We start from the raw sequence: 18523 nt of genomic DNA on the forward strand, positions 1-18523 counted from the left end.
CCAAGGAACAAAAGATACAATTTTGATTACGATGTTAATTAGTTCTGCTGGAAGTTTTTGGAGTTCACTCACTTACTCTGTTTTCTCCTTTTTCTTGTTTCTTTCTCTACTACCTGAACTGGAAAATCGCAGATGGAGGTCAGTAGCTCCTCATCTTTTATTTCTTGTTCATTCCTAATACTTGCAACAAACCTGATAGTTTTCGAGAATCATCTATTGTATATTTATCTTTTAGGCAACTAGTGTATGAAATTATTGATGCTTCCCTTATCCTTGTTAATGATCAATAGGGTGATACAAAGGGATCAGCAAAAGGTGGGGATGCAAATGCAAAGAAAGATGGGCAATCAAGCCAAAATGGCCAGGTAAATGTCTCAAAACTTATTATGCCTTATGTCTTTTCATTTATCTGCGCTTCTTGTCTCTTTCGCGTTAGTTATGACCCGAGTTAGTCTTGACATTCACGGGGTTTGTTTACCATTTGTCAGTTTCCGCAGCTTCCTAACCAAGGCTCTTTCTCACAAGGTCCTTATGGGAACTCTCAAGTAAAGTTTCCTCTCTTCTCTTTCACACTCATTGCACGATACACATCCTTCATTTCTTTCTTAGTATACTCACTTCACTACTTTTTTCATAAATCCCTATTGTCTTCTCATTCCTTCCGTATCAATAGCTTAATCAGAATCCCAAAACGTTACAGATGAGTGATCATTTCTCAGCTAACACAAATCCGACCAGTCACTTAATTGATGTATCATCTTTCTGAATCCCCTCCTTGAAACCCTTGAGTGTTGTGCATACCAATAGGCATAAACAGAACTGAAAACTTGTTAAACATCACTTATGTTACATAATCTATCAAAAAAAACCACTGTACTAATATGTATGACTCTTGGTATAATGTAGGCTCAGCAGCATATGATGGTTCCAATGCCTGGAACAGACTAGTGATGAGGATTTTATTAAACTGTGGCACCAAAAAAGGGTTTTATCTTTCGTCTGTATATTATTTGTGAGCTGTAAGAGTTTTGCTATATTATATATGCAGAACTTGTGACAATCTCATTGTTTTTTTTTTCTTTTTTTTTTCCTATGAATTTGTTCTGAATATGTTAAAGAAATCATTTTTATATTTGGTTTGTGGATTATTATTGCATAAAATTGTTGCAAAATTGCAACACATGTCCCATGAATGATTTCTGATTCAACCAATCAATACACAGCAAATGACAAAAATGAATACTTCAAATCAAAAACCTCGATGCCTAAGTGATCTACAGCAAAATGTTCACACTACGTAGTAATTTTGATTTGTGAATTTAACCTTTTTTTGTAATTAGATGCTTATTGTTACATGTTGGTTACAGTTGTTTTTTTTTAAAACACGGCGTTATCTGTTAAACCAAATTAGAGATCCTTTTCTACGAGAAGAAAAATAAAAAAATAAAAAAGTATCCAACGGTCACAAATTCAGAAATCAACGGATCACGTTTATCTTGAGAACCCACTTCGGTTAAAGAAGAAGAATTAAGACAAAACAAAACAATGATTATTGTAAATTAAATAAGCAAAATAACAAAACCGCCGATTTGCTTCGTTTCAAATTCTTTCATTTTTTTTTTCTTTTTTTGCTAAATCCTTCAGATTGGTAAAGGTGCTTTCCTTTCTTTCATTCTATGGGAGGAGGAGACAACAACAACAACAAGGAGAACTGGAGAAGCGAGGAGCTTGGAGACATCGATGGTCTTGCTCTCATTGATGTCTCCACCGAGGATGATAACCTCCTTTTCTTCTCGTCTTCCCTCCCCGATCCATCCACCGAGAAATTCTCAGGTAATTTCTATAATACATTAGATCTCTCAATCGCATTTCAAAATTGTATCAATTCTGTATTCTTGTTGTTTGGTTCATGATTGTGTTTATTGTTGTTGTTATTGATTCTTTTTGTTCTTGATGATGATGTATTTATAGATACTGATAAGGAAGACAGAGGTCTTTGTTTGTTTGGGGATACACATGATTGTTGTGATAATGATGAGATTGTGGTGTCTTCTTCTACTACTACTTTAGAAGAGAAGGAATCTCATAAGATGATGAAGACTCATCTACGCAAGAGTCTTGCTTGGGATAAAGCCTTTTTCACCAATCCAGGCATGTCTTCTTTTTTTTGTGTGTGTTGCTGCTGTGTTTCTAATTCAGTTAGTATGTGCGTGTTGTTTGGCTGAAGATACGTTGATGTTGTTGAAATTTAGGTGTTTTGGAACCGGATGAATTGTGTAGCATGATGGAGAGGAAGAATTTACCAACCATTCGAGAGGATTTGCATAGATCAACAGAGTCCATATCTACATTCAAAAGTGACTGCACTGTTGAGGAGACTGGTTTGTTTGAAGATGTAAGAGCGTCAATCCAAAGGTCTGATATATCGTCTGATGCAGCAACACCTGACAAGACTAAAGAATTTGGAGCTAATGAGGCAGCACCACCTAGCCCAAAAAGTAAGTTTTTCCTTTATATTTGGTAGAGAGAAATGGAACTAGCTTTACAATTCTAAGCTGATATATAAGGTTCAAAGCATTGGCATCTCTGGCTATGATTATGTTCTACTTGTTTAGGTGTAGATGGAGCTTTTAGTCTAACAAAATGTTTCTTTTTTGGTATCAAACAGATGAACTTATAGGAAGTGTTGTTTGAAACTGTATATAGTTAATTTCTGTTATTTATGAATCTCTAATTGGTCATCTTTTTGAAATTTGTAGCTACAAGTACAGTAGAGGACCCTGGCTCTGAGGAAAAGGTACGTGCCAAAAACAGCTTTAAGCTATGGTTTGATCTTGCACTCCCTCTTTTGATTAACCATGTCTTTGTTTTGTTTGTTTTCTCAGATAAAACCCAATTCTATTCGTAAAAGGCCCAGTATTAAGGCACAAGGATTAGTAAAGGTGACAAAGCAGGTATATGTTTATGACTCTCTCTATATGTGCTTGTTTTGTTAAAGCATCTGACAGGATAAGTAAGAGAGATAGAAAATGTTGAACTGTACTAATGAATGTTAGTGATACATTGTCTACAGCCCATCGCTACAAAAGAACATAATACATCCATTCCCAGGCCATCCACTGGACTCAGCAGAACTACAAGAGGTTCGGTAGATACTAACAAAGCCAAACAAGAAACGAATCCTAAATTATCTGGGGGTTAGTCATAACTCTTTCTTATACATATATGTCTTTACATGTCTTTTACGAATTATCTCTTTCTTTACTTCTGCATCCTACCGTGATCTTACAGGTAAAGAGCCTTTGGCTTCCAGAGTTCCAATTTCAAGAAGAAGTAGACCCACTGTGTCAACACCTGTAGTGCCTTTTAAATGTGCTTTACGTTCATCAGTTGCCTCCCAGAAGGAATTGACATCTTCTTGCTCTTCACTTGAGAGCTGTCTCAGTGTTTCGTCAATCGCTTCTAACAAGTCTGCTATAAATTCAGTAAAGCAGAAGAAAGATCAGAGTTTAAGAATAGCTTCCCATTCTTTGGCAAGTAGACCAACGTCCAGAGCTGGATCTAGAATTATAGGTCAGCCTAAAGTTTCACCCCTCTCAGCCAGTAAGACATACAAGTCCAAGCTTAATGTATCACGTCTTAGTGCTAGCGTTGACTGGTCATTCGAATCACCACGAGCTTCAACACCTAATAAAATGGCTAAAGGTAACAAGAAAACAGTCTCTGGTGAAAGCAGCCCTGCAGTTAATGGTACAACACGGACATTGAAGCTTTTTAACAATTCTATAGATGCATCTGCTGTCCAAAACGACCCCAAGTTGGAGAAACGTGGTTCACTTGTCAATGGTGGCTCTGTGCCTTCTGCTTCCGTGATGAAACCAACAGGACTCCGCGTGCCATCACCCAAAATAGGCTACTTTGACGGAGTAAGTTCCCAAATTCAGAGTAACGTTGACAAAGAAATGTATCTGAGCCATATCTATGTGGAATCCATTAAGTATATGAATGTTTGTTGTTAACAGGCGAGGAGTAACATTGCACGAACACCCACTGGATCATGTACTGGTCTGGTAAGTGGCTTGGCAAAACATGGAGCTCGTACTCCCAATGGATCACCTGCTAGTAGAACAACGTCTGGTAAGTCCCAACCTACAATGTCTAAAGCAAAGGCCAGTCCCCTTTCAAGGAGTTCAAGGATGATTGTCTCGGCTTCACCAAAGCTTACCAACAAAATGTATTCAAAAGTCAGTGCAGAGGAACAACTCGGATAATGTAGGTATGGTGATGAAGCCAAATCACTTGCAACTTGTTATAATTTACAGCTTTTAAGTAAAGAAGAGACGGACAACAGGATATGTGCTGTCATGTATAGTTTTGATTTGTACTTGCAGTCTGGTTCGTTATGGATTTTATAAAGTAACAATGTCAACTTGTATATCAAGTTCTAAAACCTTCTTTTGAGTAATACAGTATATTTTCATTATCATGTAGTAGCTTAAATATTTCCGAGTCTGTCAAATAGCAAGATGTGCAATCACGGGAAGAACAAGAAGAGAGGAGGCAGAAAGAGGTATGGGAAAAAGAGATAGAAGCTGGTAAGAGGAAAAAGCAAGTAGTTGCAGTAGATGTGGAACAACTTTAGGAGCAATATTTTTGTATTGGAAACAACCAAGCTCAGCTTCATAAATGTTGATCAGAGAGTTTCAGCTACGTCAATAGAAAAGAAAAGCAAAAGTAGTTCACAATACAACTTTCTTAGCAACAAAAACATGTCTACACATAGAAACTTGTGAAAAACAAGCGAATATTACAGACAGGACAATGGTAGTTTCTTGTTTCCTGAACTTCAATGATTACTTCTGACTTTTCTTCAGTAACACACCAATTTTCTTCAGCATACTCCCATTCTTCTTCTTTGGTGATGACAATTCATCATCCGTTTCATCCATATAAGGCGACATGTTCACGTTCCTCCGCCTTAAAGGACTCTCTAGCGATCCTGTTCTCTCCACGTACTTGCCGTTACTGTTATTGTTGTTGTTACCACCAGAGAGCATAGTAGCTGCCGCTTCAGCTGCTTTCCTCCATTGATCACACTGAACCTTAAGTCTCCTCAGCTCAGCTTCTAGTTCTGTGTTGGTGACTTGTGCTGCCCCTAACTGTTCTGTTGCATTTTCCGCTCTCTTCCCGCTCTTGTCTGCTTCCTCTGTCAGACTCCTGAGCTTCTCTAAGGCCTCATTGATAACCTTGTTCTTCTCGCTCTGCATTGTCTCCATTTCGTTCCTGAGACTCTCATTCTGCGACATTACGCTCTGAAGCTCCATCTCCTTGTCCATAAGATTCGCTCTCAACTCCATCACATCGGATTCTAGCTTCTTGAGTTCGTCCGTGTGCTCAGGCTCGTTCTGGTTCAAGCTGTTCTCCAAGTTTAAGTTTACTTCTTCTTTTTCTTTGATTTTCAAGTTCAGTAACTCGTTTTCATCGATGAGTATCCTCAGCTTAGCTTCCTTATCCATCAACCGTTCATGCAAAGACTCTCTTTCAGCTTTGGTTCTCTTCAGTTCTTCCCCCAACTCGGCCTCTCTCTCTGCATATCCGGATTTTACTACCTCAACTTGTTCATAAGCAGTTCTTATCTGCAACGTGCTCTGGATATACTCTTCATGGTACCTTCTCTCAGTTACTTCTACTGCAGATTTCAATTGGCTAATCTCTTGCTTTGCAGCATTTATCTCTTCTTTGAGTTGTTCCACTGATGATGAGTCCTCGTTGGTGGTTCCTCGGGTTTCATTGTCTTCCTCAAGCTGTCTCACAAGTTGCTCTAGTGACTTTACCTCAGATTTAGACTGCTCTAGCTCGGTTGTAAGGGAATTACAAGCTTCTGACATCTTCATCCCATCTGAGCGTAACATCTCAAGCTTCAAGTTTGCTATCTCTAATTGCTTTTCAGTTCCCGACACAATTTCATGTGCCCGAGCTTCCCCTTCCTTTGCATCCAACAGCTCGCCTCTGAGTTCCTCAACTAGAGACAGTGTCTCGTTAAGTTCCATCCTCAAGTTTTCAATAGACTCAGATTCAGACAGCTGCGCTTTCAGTTTCTGGACCTCGTTCATACTAGAAGCTAAAGCAGCGGAATCCACAGCATGCTGTCTCTGCATTGCTTCAAGTTCAGACTGCCATGCTTTGTCTCGTTCTTGAGAGAGCTTACGAAGCTCATCAATTCTAGAATCCTCAGAGGCATTGATCTCCATCAAATGCTGCTTTGTCTCCTCTGCTTCATGTTGAGCTTCCTTCTTCAATGCTTCTGAAGCGTTTAGCTGTTCCTTTGCCCTCTTTAGCTCCTCTTGCAGCTGAGATATCTGAGATGCCACTTCGGCTGTTCTCCCTGTCCGCTTCTTCTGAATCTAGCATACAGAAGCAACAAATATAAACAACAACTCAATTACCAAATGGATGCATCACATATCACATATACACATATCAGTTATTGCAAAGAGTCCAGATTCAGCAACTTTCAGGTTTAATTAGTTGTTGTAAGAAACAACACAGACAAACTTCATACACCAAGAATAAGTACCAGGTTCTCGACAACACAAACTAGTCCTTGCGAAACGTGTATTAACTGAGACCAGTATGAGTCAAATCAAATAGGCAATGATTTACAAACTACAAAGCATTGTGCAAAGCTAGTAGTACCTCATTAACAGGAGTTCTTGGAGAGCGGCGATCAGCAACTACTTTTGGACTTTGAGTTTTAGGTGTCCTGATTTTCGGGTTGGGAGATGAAACAGGATCGGATTCTGAACTTTTGAGCTTACGAGCAGTTTTAGGAGTTGCTGCAGGAGATTTCTTTTGAGGCAACTCCAACGATCCCGGCCTATCATAATCAAACAAACCAAGAACGAATCAATAAGCCACTAAAATACACCCCCAAGAACCATTGAAACAAATCAAGACTTCAGTAAATACAACCAAAAAACTCCAATGAGCACATCAAAGACTCTAAAAGACACACAAAAAGAGAAAGCTTTGGACAAGAGTGAGGGGATTATCACCTAGGTTTTGGAGTCTGCATTGCTTGGGATTAGAGTTTTAAAAACACTTTCTTTTCTTTTGGGTCCTCTGAAGAAAGAACCTGAAAAAAAGAACATGAAGAGAAACTGTGTGTGTAAGAAAGAAGTAACAAACACCAGTCAGTATTATAAGAATATCATAAGCATATACAACAAACTCAACGGAAGTACAAAGCTTAAGCAAGTGTACAATAAAAACAAAAAAAAACCTAACAAACTAAACAATACAAATACATTAGCTTCAAAGAGACTCCATTTGAAACTACTACCACTACTACCAAACCAAGGCAACAAGAGACGAACATAAAAAAGAAAGAAACTGTTCACAGTCAAAAAGAAAAGGTTTTATCAAATTGTAATTCAAACTAATGACAGAGATAAACCCAATTACAAGCAAAGAAAGTACAAATTAATATTCCACATAAAATCTTTTTTAGTTGTCAAGTCATCAATCTTAGTTTTGTTTTCTCTTTACAAAAATTTTGGAATCTATTGAAGAGGAAGAAAATACCAAATTTCAATTTATGTCATTTAGTTAACGTGGGTTCTCGTTTTATTAGGTGGATCTTTCCCTAAAATAGACAACAGATCTTAAAAGAAACTAACAACCAACTTACAAATTTCAATTTCAACCTAAAACGAGAAAATTTTTATCAGAAAAATCAAAACTTTTAAAAACCCTTTCTTTTTAGAGAAAAAAAACAACAACTATATTAATTTCTTTGGCTGAATCTTCAACTTGAAGAACAACAAACAAAAAAGAGAGTAAACATAACAATGAACCCAAAACCCTCAAAAGATTTACACTTTCTCCAACATAAAAAAGCATAAATAAATTTTTTGTAAGAAAAAAACCATCAAAGTTTAGGTTTTTTTCGAACCCATCAAAGGAACACCTTCTAAGATAAAAAAAACCATTTTTAAGTATTTCAAACAGATAGAGAAGAGAGAGAGTAAGAGAAGTGGTGTTCGGTGTTCTTCACCTGCACTGTGGCTTTAGCTTTCCTCTTTTGGTCTGAAATGCTTCTTAGAATAGAGAGATCGGAGTTACTAGGAGATGAATTAAAAAAAAAAATGAAAGATCTTAGAAGCTAAACTAGCCGAAGAAGAAGAAGAAGAAGAAGAGTTAAACCAATGGAGCTTCTTCGGACATCATCTTCTTCCTCTCTCTTTGTCCCTAGTGTTGTTCTCTTACTGACTCTGCTCGTTTCCCAAGTCCTTTTTTGTGTGTACCAGTGAACTGTCTATTTGTTTACACATTAAATATCCACAAAGAGAAAAGAGAGAGACTGTGAACAAATTGAGACTTTAGGAGAAATCATGATTTTGCCCCGTTACTTTTTGTTTTATTTCAGTTTAGTCCCTATTTTATTTACCTCCTCTTTCCGACCAGGTATGTCAGATGGTGTTCGTTATTCAAGAAATAGTAATATTTTTTAATAGTAATTTTTTGAAAAGTTTAATGCCAACACAATATAGCATAATCAAAGTTAAATACGCCAAATTTTGTAAAAGTAAAATTCACACTATTAATGTGTTTACAATCATTAACTCCATTAACCATAACTATGTTGTTTAACATGTACCCACCCACCATTCAAAGCCTAAAAAGAAATGTAACGCCAACCTCTTTCTTTAATTCCACAACTCACTAGCTTACAACACAAATAAAACAAAAGTCTTATTGTAATTAAGAAAATAGTGATTTAAAACAGTAATAATCAGTTATTTTCTTACAGTTTTGTGCTTGACACGTGCTAGCATGCATTGACACTCTTAAGTTCTAAATGTTGTTACTATTTTGGCTGAACTACCAAATATTTTTACACCTTGACCATTAACGTTCTTCTTTGTCCCAAAAAAAAAAAGGCCATTAACGTTCTTCTATACTACTATTACTTTAAAATATATTTACTTCGGAATAAAACAAATTTCGTGGGACTGATAATTGCATCAAGTTGAGGAAACGAGAGAGCATCCTTGTACAATACAAACAAGAAAACAAATGATAAAAGAGAAAGAAAGAGAAGGCGTCGCTCTTGTTGATGCGCCAGAAGAGTCACGTGCCATTGTTCGACCTCATGTTGCTATGCTAGCTCTACTTAATTTCTAACGGTAATATATGCTTAGTTGCTAACGGTTATCTTTTTTATTGTTTAAGTAAGTGAAAGAAGAAGATACTAAGCATGCAATTATCTGTATACTTGAAACACTTTATATATTTTAATTCCCATACTCCACCTTTTTTTACGAGAAAGATGCACCTATATTCCCTCAGTACAGTTTCTTTTTCTATAATTAAGCAAGAGTTTCTTTGAATTACTTAATCTCATATATGTATATTATATAGTCATATACAGTATTCAAAAAAATTCCTGAAAAACCCTATATGTATCTTCTCTGATTTTTTTTGTTATTAGACAGAGACATCATTTTGAGTTTACTATTGGAATTAAAGTAGAGTAAGTAACGCATAATATAGACCTAGTCATCACGCAGGATTGGTAGAAAGTAAAAAAGTAGAAAACCAACTCAAACACACATGAATCAGTGAAAGATTATTCTACAAACTTGATTAGGTGAGTAATGGTATTCGAGATGGGGATTTTAAAAGCTCTTTTTTAGGTGGGAAACAAGTATCACCAGTAAAGATCAGCTATTGACATCAACCTTAGAACTGCACCAATTGAAACTATATATGATGTCGAAGTGTTCGAGTAAGTCACTACTAATTCAAGTCCAGTTTTCAAAAACCATTGTATCTCACGATTGAAAAAGCTGAGTCGACCTCCTAATGTCAAACTACTAAGTCAAAATAGACTATACTACCACTGATCAGCTAACAACCACATATAACTGCCGTTGAAAAACAAAAAGTGGACTCCTATGTATATAGTATAAGCTAAAAAATGAGGTTGGATGTAAAAAAAAAATACCTAAAAGGTTCATCGAGTATGTTTTGGTTCTTTTGTTTTTGAATTATACTCATAGTTAATAATAGAGTTTGTGACTTTGTGTGGCCATTATTGTTTTTCTATTTTCGGGGATCCTAGGAATTCCCAGTTGCCACCGCAATAGGTTACCGGGAGTTAAATGCAACCTGCATATTTATTATTTAATACATATACTATATGGTCGGAGTATGTAATTAGATTTATGAACATTGATATCCCAAATTTTTGGTCGGTCCATGTCCCTTGCACTACATTTAATCAAAGAGTTTTATCGGGACTATTATTCCATGTGCACAAGCTAATCTGACGCTATTGACCTTGACAGGTCGTTTCAAATTATTATTGATTACCTATATATATATATATATGAATATCGGCTAGTACATGCTACTTAGTTACAAAAACTATATACTAGTTATTTTAATTGCATAACTAATACAATAAATTTATTATATTGGCTGGTTTTAAAAATGTGTTTGTATTTTGGTTAATATAAACGTTATACAGCTAGTAATAAAGACTATTATTTTGTAATATTGATCTGTCTGGCGTTAGTCTTAACACAAAAAATGTTTTTAAAACATGTAATTTCGTAACATGGCTAGACTAAAATATAGGAACATGTATCATGTATGGATGATCTAGTGGTGAATGGTGTTCAATTTAGTTGTTGAACATCCATCTTGTTACCACTGCATGAAATATACAAAACTTCTTAACCTTACAGTGCCCTAAATCAATTTGTTTTTTTTTTTGTAGGATCATCCGGTTATCAAAAAGAAGTCTTGTCTAAATATATTACCCTTAAATTTAATACATGAAATATGTTCACTACTCATAACGAAAACTTTTTTGATATAGTGGATGTAAAAATGTTACCTGATTATGTTACATGTAATGGATACCTTACTAAAATAATTTTTACAGTACCTACACAAATCCAACAAAATCATTAAAAAAAAAAGGGGGTCATATAATAAGAAGTTGTTCTTCGAGTTCTTTTAGATCAGGATCCCATCCAAATCATTTTAGCACTCCAATACTTGAAAAATATATGGACACCGATACACGAATGGTCGCCCTATGAACTCGTCAGGATGTTCATGACCAAACAATAGTGCATGCATGTGTCTTATTAAGATTAGACTAAAGTACTTGTTGCTTCGCTTGAAAGATTCATATTCATTATTATACAAGATTATCCTTTTCAATTGCATGTGATTAAAAATTGTTCAGACTAACAAACTAAAACAATTTAAACAAACACAAAGGTTTCAGAAAATTTGGCTAAGGAAAGTATACCACACTTATTAACATTATTTTGTCTCTGAATTCTTTTCGTTTAAGAGCCTTTGGAATACATGAATTAAGATTTGCTTAACTTCCCCTTGTGTAGTAGATTTTGAGTTCCTTTTGTGTTCAATTCTTTGTAAGTTTCAGCTTTGGGTATAAATAAACTCAGACAAAAAAAACTTCAAGCTCTGTTTCATGACAGATCCAAATCCATTTTTTTTCCTGTGCTTGTGGTTCTCTCTACAAGTGTTTCCTTTTCTGTGATGTATAAATCCCAAAAATAAAAAAGAAGGAAAAGGTCTAATTTGGAGGAGATTAGAGGATAAAAATAAAGCAAATCAGGTGCTTAAACGTGTTCTTGTGGGAAAATTGAGACGCCAAAGCATAATCTTGGAACAGTCTTGTGCCGGAAGTCCTTTCAACTTTGTATCGTCCTCCAAAACTACTTGCTTCACATATTTTATCGAATCCTATGCAAAATAAAAAATGAGAAAAATACAATGATTACACAGACTTAGCAATGTTTATATAGACAGTTTTTCTCGGTACAGATTACAAATTAAGGGTTTATTAGGGAAAAATGTACTTTTCTTGATTTTAATTAGCCGAAAGGGTAGTTTGTGTTTTAAATATGCTTGTAGGTTTTGGTAGATATTCACTGTGGACGGACGACAGAAAGATGTAACTACCCTTCTGTTAAATGGACATGGCCGTTTCTGCTAAAGACAAATGCTATGTGTATATGTTTATTAAGCCTGTTTTCATGATTAGCGGATTCAATTGGTTATTGAATAATTTAGGACAAAAACAAACACTTAAAAATGACCAGGTTGTGCTAAGTTACTAACTTACCAACCCATTCCACTTACACATTTACATTATCTTCAACCTTAAAGTATGAAAAGATAAGGTTGAAGCTCAAGTTACCTGTTTGGTGCCTTCAACCGAAGAAGGACGACCCCATCTCTCAGGGTCCCAAAGTATGGAACTATTGAAAGCAAAGCTTGATATATGAATTGGAGGCTTTGTCTCTGTCTCGTTATTAATTTTCATCAAATGCCACCCCAATACTTGTGAAGATTCACAAACTGGCCCTTCTACTACCACTCGTTTCCTATTAGCCGATAGTAACGCCATTGGCCAAGTACCGAATACCCTACAAAACAAGAAAACATTACAAAAAAAATACTCTTTATAATTTGATGATTAAAGAAAATGTCGTTTAGTTTTTACGTACTCAATCTCTCTTATCTTGTCGAAAAAATCAAGATCATATATGTTGTTTAGTCCCGCGAAATGAACTATCCCGCTTAGTTTGTGATGCTCGATGTGTCTCAACGCTAGATTCCTCTGATGATCAAGCTCTGATTCCATGCTAGTGAAATTCTCTTTAAAGACTATACGTCTATACATGATACCAGTCTTTCTTAACATTGTAGAGGAGGATTTTTCGTCAGCATCGGAGTGTTTCTCCACGACTATCCACAATAACGGAGGTGGGACTAGCCTCAAGGTATTAGCCATTCTTCTAAGAAGAACGTTTTTGTAGCGCTCTTTTGTCATCACCGGAGTGACAACAATCACTAGTCCTCTTGGTGTCACTTTAACTTGGCTCTCATCTTCTATAGTCTCGGAGAGAGACTTGGTCTCTGCTTCGGCTTCTCGCGTCTTCACAGGAGCAGGGGCTTGGACTTGGGAATTGATCAAGGTTGTATTGAGGAGGGAATGGCGTGTGTAGGTAGAGTTTTCAAAAGGTTGGGGTGGATTCTGAGATTTTGTAGAAGTATAGGGTGTGGTTTCGGAATTAGAGAAAAATGAGGCCTTACCAGCAGGAGCAAAGCCAGTTAAGAAACCCATCACAAAACAAAGAGAGAAATGGATCACAGCTTTCTTCCATACTTGAGCTTTCTTCTTTGATCTCTCTAGGGATCCCATAATAAAATTTCTGTTTAAAGGAAGATGGTTTCTTGAATGAGTTCCTTTTCTTGTTTTTGGGAAAAACAATGTGTCAAGTTAGTGATATATAATTTAAGAACTTTTATGAGAATTGTGTAGTTTTGGTGTGTGATTGAAACCGGTGAGCTACGGTAAGAGTATTTTGATGTTTGATGATTGCTTGTTTTGGTTGTCTTTTGCAACAACCAGTTGTTGGGATTGGAACACATTAACTGAAACATATTTGGGAAATTAATCAAAATCATTGCTAATATCAAATATATATTAAAATAATCGATCGTTGCTTACTAATGAACCTTAATCCCATGGATGATTGCCATTTTGGCGGTGGATGTATATAGTAGTAAAGTAGAATAGTAGATTGCTAATAATAAGTACTATATAACCTTGATGATTTCATTAACTAAGTAACTTACTTTAATCTTTTATCAGGTTTCACATTGTTAACAAATATTATGTAATTTTATATGATATCACGTCATTTTATTCGGTAACACATTGTTCTACTTCTACATGTAGTAGATTCATTGATTTGCAAATATTATTTTACTCGATGATTAAAAAAAAAAAGAAGCTATCTTATCTACCTATTTTCTTAACTCTTGACTGAGAGTACCTAATGGGGACAATAGTCTTTTTTTTTTTTGGTCTAATAATGGGGACAATAGTCTTGAACGGTGAGACCGAGAAAGTGATGGAAAAAAAAGTATATATATAAGAAACTACGCAAGGTCATACAATTTAGTAACATTTTTGGTCCTAAAAGTAAATATAAAAATTGATAGTCTTTGTTAGATATAGAATAGAACTATAGATAAATTAATTGAGCTATTAATTCTACTAAGTAAATGTAGACAGAAACTCTAAATAAATTTATGGAGACCCTACTCTGATTAAACACATGGAATTTAGTACGCTCTCTTAACAAAAAGGAGGTTTTGTCAAAAGATCTTAAATCGAGAGAACAAAGTTACTATTCTTAAACTTGTCACTGATGTTATTTTTCGAAGCTGAATCCATTTCGATTGCTTGGACTAGATAGATAAATATAATGCTAACAATGATTTGTCAACAGTCAAATGGAGCTATAGCTTGTTGTGGAGCTAAAGATTTATGTGGATTCATAGAAAAGTTTTAGAAGCTTTGAAACTAAAGTTGTCAACCTACTTCGGTTTAAACCGGGCAATGGATCATATTGCTCGACTCTATATGATTCATGCTCATGGTCATATTTTGGCTTTCTTGATTGGTAAGCAAGGTCTCTAACTCTGTTTGAAAGTCCATATGTATTTCAAATATCTCATATAGTCGTTTTACTTATAAGTTATTATTATTATTATTATTACTCTGATTCCTAGGTCCAAAGACTATAATAGATAACTGAGTAAACACGTTGATAGTAGAAGGGTCGATTTACTATCAACTTGGCCACAGGTTCGGCATATAGCAGAAGTATATTTTACAAGTATTGAGTTGTAAGCAGACAGAGCAAAGACATCCATAAGGAGATTTAAGCTTGGCAGTCTTCTAGTTTTTAAGTAATTAGCACAATGCCAAGATACTTGACAATTAGAGAAGCACTAGTTAGAGACCGCAAACATTTATAGCGAAAAATTTGTTGTTTTTCAAAATGAAAAGAACTGATGATAAAGAGATAACAACATGTGATATATGCAAATTAGTTGGTGCCAAAGTTATTGCCGTATCACATACGAAGGTGAAGCTCAGATTTTAGTGGAATCAATCTAGATTTAAACTGAAATTTTCATTTTCTAGTCCTTCATGTGCTTTTTTTATTTGTTGGACTTCCAAGTGATGGGTAGATCCGTTTAAACATCAGAATGAAGCAATGTACTTACAAATCTCAAGTTTCTTCGCATATTTTGTTTATGAGTCTAGAAAATGACATGTTTTTTACAGTTTCATTATGGAACATACCAATGGAGTAGTAGTACTCTTTATTACTTTTTCTTCTTTTGACTCAAGTTCTCTCGTTATTTTACTTAAAAGTTTAGATGTCCCGAAAAGTGAATCCAGCAAGAGATCTTAACTAGAGAGCATAGAGACAAAAAGTACAAATATTTCTTTGTTAAAAAGGATTAGCCAAGCAGAACCATCGATTTCCTCTTATAGAAAAGATCTCAGCCGTCAAATTTTCTGAACCCAACGTGTGAACATTAACAAAACATAAAAATAATAATAAAAACACAGTCTTCGATCTGAATCATATAGGGGAGAGGGACCAGAGTCACCAAAATAAGAGTGAGAGAGCTTCAAAAATCTTCACTACTGAAAAACAAAAAAAGATGAGGTTTTCTTCATCAAGACCCGTTTCAAGTCCGGGTCGAACCGAAAACCCGCCTCTATTGATGCGGTTCTTGCGGACCAAAAGCAGAAGCAGAAGCAGAAGCCGTTCTCGTTCAAGAAGACCTATCTTTTTCCGGCGGAAGAACGCGGCGGCGACGACTGAGACACAAGAACCGACTTCACCTAAAGTCACTTGCATGGGTCAAGTTAGGATAAACCGGTCAAAGAAACCCAAACCCGGGACTAATCGGGTCGTCGTCGGAGGCAGTGCAACAGGTCAAAGCCGTCGGTGCGGGTGGGTCAAGAGCGCTTTTTCTTGTCATCCTTTCACCGGAATAATTAAACCTACTTGCTTTAGTCCTGTGTGGCGCAAATGGAAATCGTTTTCTAATGTAAGTTTCTCGAGAAAATCAGAGAAGAGATCAAGTTCGTCGCGAAGTGAGCCTATCTTTGGACGCTCCACGGTGGAGCCAGAGGAAACAGAGGAGGCTCAAAAAGAAGGAAACGAAGACGAAGAAGAAGAAGCAAGTTCATGCAAATCTTTCACAGCTACACCACCAAGAAACGCATTTTTACTAACTCGATGCAGATCTGCACCATATAGATCTCCTTCACTGGTTAATAATAACAACAGCTTCTTTGGAGATCAAGAAGAACAGAGCAGCGAAGCAAAAGAAGACCCTTTCCGACGACACGCCTCGCCGGGAAATGTATTATTGGTTTCATCAGGAGACTCAACGACTACGAGCGTCACAGAAACAACAACAGAGTCAGAGAGATTGGATGATTCAAGAAGAGAATCAGTAGCGAGTGATGAACCACCAAAACGAAGACAATGTGTGATTCTCACGCGCAGTAACTCGGAGCCAGCGAGAATCGGAGAGAAACTCGTTCCCGAGATGAGTTATCGACAGAACCGAAGGTTGGGATTTACGTGAGTGATCGGTTTACTACTATATTTTTTTACTTATTTCTTTGTATTGTTACGAGAAGTTTTATACAGTATAACGATTACTATATTCTTTCTTGGATTTACTTCGGGAAGTTTCACTGAAATTTTATAGAGCTTTAAAAGTTTTGTTTACCCTAGGGAATCTTATGGTTCCCCTGACCATGTCCATGTAATACTATTATACAATTGTCCTTTCTATGACATTGTAATTAAAACAAAGGGAACCAGTTTCGATCGTACACTTGATAATAGATTCGTGTTTATAGAATCCTAAGATGTCTCTTACAGATATTTTTCCAAAGATACATTACAAATAAATTGATGAGTTATGGGCCTTACAAGAGTATGTCATTATGGGCCTTAATTAGGCCCAGATATTAATGAAGTAAAATTATTATTTTAGGAAAATGGGGATGAAGGTGTCTTTTTGACTATCTCTATTAAATTATCTTAACGCGTACGAGACGCTCAAAGTCTCTCTCTTTCTTCTTTCGTCTCAACCTTTTTTTTTTGCTTCCTTCTTAAGATCAAAAGAGATCGTTTTTTTTATCCAGAATTAGATCTTTGCGTTAAATAATTTCTTAGCACAATATGGCGGGAGAAGATAGCCGCGAAGCTCAAAAAGAGGAATCGAGTCCTCTCTTGCAAGGGAAAGAGAACGACAGCAAGATCTGCTCGAAAGGGGATGTTAAGGCTAAGGCGGCGTCGGTTGTTGTGCCTCCTCATGCGGCGGTGGAGGAATACGGTTGGACGGCGGATGGTAGCGTGATTGGCGAACCCATCAGGAGAAACCAGTGGAATTCTGGTCTTTTCACATGTCTTGGTCGTAATGATGAGTTTTGCAGCAGCGATCTCGAAGTTTGTGAGTAGTTTCGTTTTTGGATTTTGAGTGATTGGTTTTTTGAATTTTTGGGGTAATGGGTATGTTAATTTGGTTCGAGATTGATTGATATCTGATTGAAAAATTCAATCTTTAGATCTGATTGAGTTCAGAGATAATTGGGTCTAAGATGTGATATTTAATTAGGATATGTTGTGTGTTTAATGATTTGCTTTTGTTTTTTTTTTTGGGTTCTTTGTAGGTCTTCTTGGAAGTGTGGCTCCATGTGTGTTGTATGGAACTAATGCAGAGAGGCTTGGGTCTGCTCCAGGAACATTTTCAAACCACTGCTTGACTTATTTGGGATTGTACTTTGTTGGTAATTCTTTGTTTGGTTGGAACTGTCTTGCTCCATGGTTCTCTTATTCCAGCCGTTCTGCTATTCGTCGAAAGTTTAACCTTGAGGTAATGGTTTATGTTTCCTTCATATGATATAGACAAGTGAACTTGGGATAATTAAAGATGAGATTGATCACCTCTTGTCTTTATGTCTTTTTGATTGCGTGGATGATGATGAGTGGGGGGTATAGCCCCAAGAGATTGTTGTTTGGTTCCACTTCCACCAAATTCACTAGTATTTAGAACCCATAGAAGGGCTGGCGTGGTCTCCTAGATCTCCATTACAATAGTCTCGTTTCACAACCTTATTGGTCTCCCCGTTTTCATTCTATATATTGCCACTTTGTAAGGGCAAATTCCATCATCTTCTGACCTTATCTTTCATTTTGTTTTGGGTAAAAACAGGGAAGCTTTGAGGCTATGAACAGGTCTTGTGGTTGCTGTGGTAGTTGCATAGAGGATGAGATGCAAAGGGAACACTTGGAGATGACTTGTGACTTTGTTACACATGTACTTTGCCATACATGTGCCCTTTGCCAAGAAGGACGTGAGCTCCGCAGGAAGGTTCTTCACCCAGGTTTCAATGCTCAGTCTACCGTGGTCGTGATGCCACCTAGAGAGCAAACCATGGCTCGTAAATGAAGCTTGCTTTGAGTCGAATGGTCTAAGTAGCACTTGTATTGTTGTGTTGTGTACACGTTGGTGAAACAAGTGTCTTGTGTGGAACATGAACCATGATATTGTCTTTTGCTTACGTTTTTTTTGAATA

At 36.4% G+C, this 18523-nt stretch overlaps 6 protein-coding genes across 7 annotated transcripts in view; 4 read left to right on the forward strand and 2 right to left on the reverse strand.

Moving 5' to 3' along the window:
- Positions 1-1148, forward strand: part of LOC104792489 (nuclear transcription factor Y subunit B-8) — a gene marked incomplete at its 5' end in the record, with an annotated part of 8634 nt that extends 7486 nt beyond the window's left edge. Inside the window, 4 exon segments of the mRNA XM_010518649.1 lie at positions 133-138; positions 291-365; positions 489-545; positions 907-1148. Coding sequence (XP_010516951.1) covers positions 133-138; positions 291-365; positions 489-545; positions 907-948 — 180 coding nt within the window.
- Positions 1598-4483, forward strand: LOC104792490 (TRIO and F-actin-binding protein-like). 2 transcript variants are annotated; one of them, XM_010518651.2, is made up of 9 exons: positions 1598-1833; positions 1972-2151; positions 2253-2498; positions 2760-2797; positions 2886-2954; positions 3074-3197; positions 3292-3705; positions 3790-3926; positions 4023-4483. In XM_010518651.2, exons 1-9 carry the CDS (start codon positions 1677-1679, stop codon positions 4269-4271), a joined length of 1614 nt encoding a protein of 537 aa, XP_010516953.1. In that variant the 5' UTR covers positions 1598-1676; the 3' UTR covers positions 4272-4483. The 2 variants fall into 2 exon arrangements, with proteins under 2 accessions (XP_010516953.1, XP_010516952.1); XM_010518650.2 differs by having other exon boundaries at positions 1599-1833; positions 3292-3926.
- Positions 4688-8326, reverse strand: LOC104792491 (interactor of constitutive active ROPs 2, chloroplastic-like). Its single transcript, XM_010518652.2, has 4 exons — positions 8057-8326; positions 7056-7135; positions 6697-6877; positions 4688-6404 (listed from the first exon to the last, which is right to left on the reverse strand). Exons 2-4 carry the CDS (start codon positions 7073-7075, stop codon positions 4854-4856), a joined length of 1752 nt encoding a protein of 583 aa, XP_010516954.1. The 5' UTR covers positions 7076-7135; positions 8057-8326; the 3' UTR covers positions 4688-4853.
- LOC104792493 (probable beta-1,4-xylosyltransferase IRX9) lies at positions 11435-13361 on the reverse strand. The gene is made up of 3 exons (XM_010518653.2): positions 12558-13361; positions 12248-12476; positions 11435-11790 (listed from the first exon to the last, which is right to left on the reverse strand). The coding sequence occupies exons 1-3, from the start codon at positions 13253-13255 to the stop codon at positions 11659-11661; spliced, it is 1059 nt and encodes a 352-aa protein (XP_010516955.1). The 5' UTR covers positions 13256-13361; the 3' UTR covers positions 11435-11658.
- Positions 15495-16667, forward strand: LOC104792494. The gene has a single exon (XM_010518654.2). The coding sequence runs from the start codon at positions 15583-15585 to the stop codon at positions 16519-16521; it is 939 nt and encodes a 312-aa protein (XP_010516956.1). The 5' UTR covers positions 15495-15582; the 3' UTR covers positions 16522-16667.
- On the forward strand, positions 16986-18517 carry LOC104792495 (cell number regulator 8-like). The gene is made up of 3 exons (XM_010518655.2): positions 16986-17397; positions 17618-17820; positions 18160-18517. The coding sequence occupies exons 1-3, from the start codon at positions 17127-17129 to the stop codon at positions 18394-18396; spliced, it is 711 nt and encodes a 236-aa protein (XP_010516957.1). The 5' UTR covers positions 16986-17126; the 3' UTR covers positions 18397-18517.

The sequence above is a fragment of the Camelina sativa genome, chromosome 6 (assembly GCF_000633955.1).
Source record: "Camelina sativa cultivar DH55 chromosome 6, Cs, whole genome shotgun sequence".
Classification (NCBI taxonomy): Eukaryota; Viridiplantae; Streptophyta; class Magnoliopsida; order Brassicales; family Brassicaceae; genus Camelina; species Camelina sativa.

What these genes read in the sequence shown, in the direction of transcription:
- LOC104792490 (XM_010518650.2), top strand. Translation starts at nt 1,677, where the DNA reads ATGGGAGGAGGAGACAACAACAACAACAAGGAGAACTGGAGAAGCGAG. An exon ending in AGCCTTTTTCACCAATCCAG is followed by an intron (nt 2,152 to 2,252) that starts GCATGTCTTCTT and finishes GTTGAAATTTAG; the next exon opens with GTGTTTTGGAACCGGATGAA. An exon ending in AGCACCACCTAGCCCAAAAA is followed by an intron (nt 2,499 to 2,759) that starts GTAAGTTTTTCC and finishes TGAAATTTGTAG; the next exon opens with CTACAAGTACAGTAGAGGAC.
- LOC104792491 (XM_010518652.2), bottom strand. Translation starts at nt 7,075, where the DNA reads ATGCAGACTCCAAAACCTAG. An exon ending in ATGCAGACTCCAAAACCTAG is followed by an intron (nt 6,878 to 7,055) that starts GTGATAATCCCC and finishes TGATTATGATAG; the next exon opens with GCCGGGATCGTTGGAGTTGC. An exon ending in CAAGAACTCCTGTTAATGAG is followed by an intron (nt 6,405 to 6,696) that starts GTACTACTAGCT and finishes TCTGTATGCTAG; the next exon opens with ATTCAGAAGAAGCGGACAGG.
- LOC104792493 (XM_010518653.2), bottom strand. Translation starts at nt 13,255, where the DNA reads ATGGGATCCCTAGAGAGATCAAAGAAGAAAGCTCAAGTATGGAAGAAA. An exon ending in GACAAGATAAGAGAGATTGA is followed by an intron (nt 12,477 to 12,557) that starts GTACGTAAAAAC and finishes CTTGTTTTGTAG; the next exon opens with GGTATTCGGTACTTGGCCAA. An exon ending in CGGTTGAAGGCACCAAACAG is followed by an intron (nt 11,791 to 12,247) that starts GTAACTTGAGCT and finishes TATTTTGCATAG; the next exon opens with GATTCGATAAAATATGTGAA.
- LOC104792494 (XM_010518654.2), top strand. Translation starts at nt 15,583, where the DNA reads ATGAGGTTTTCTTCATCAAGACCCGTTTCAAGTCCGGGTCGAACCGAA.
- LOC104792495 (XM_010518655.2), top strand. Translation starts at nt 17,127, where the DNA reads ATGGCGGGAGAAGATAGCCGCGAAGCTCAAAAAGAGGAATCGAGTCCT. An exon ending in CAGCAGCGATCTCGAAGTTT is followed by an intron (nt 17,398 to 17,617) that starts GTGAGTAGTTTC and finishes GGTTCTTTGTAG; the next exon opens with GTCTTCTTGGAAGTGTGGCT. An exon ending in GTCGAAAGTTTAACCTTGAG is followed by an intron (nt 17,821 to 18,159) that starts GTAATGGTTTAT and finishes GGGTAAAAACAG; the next exon opens with GGAAGCTTTGAGGCTATGAA.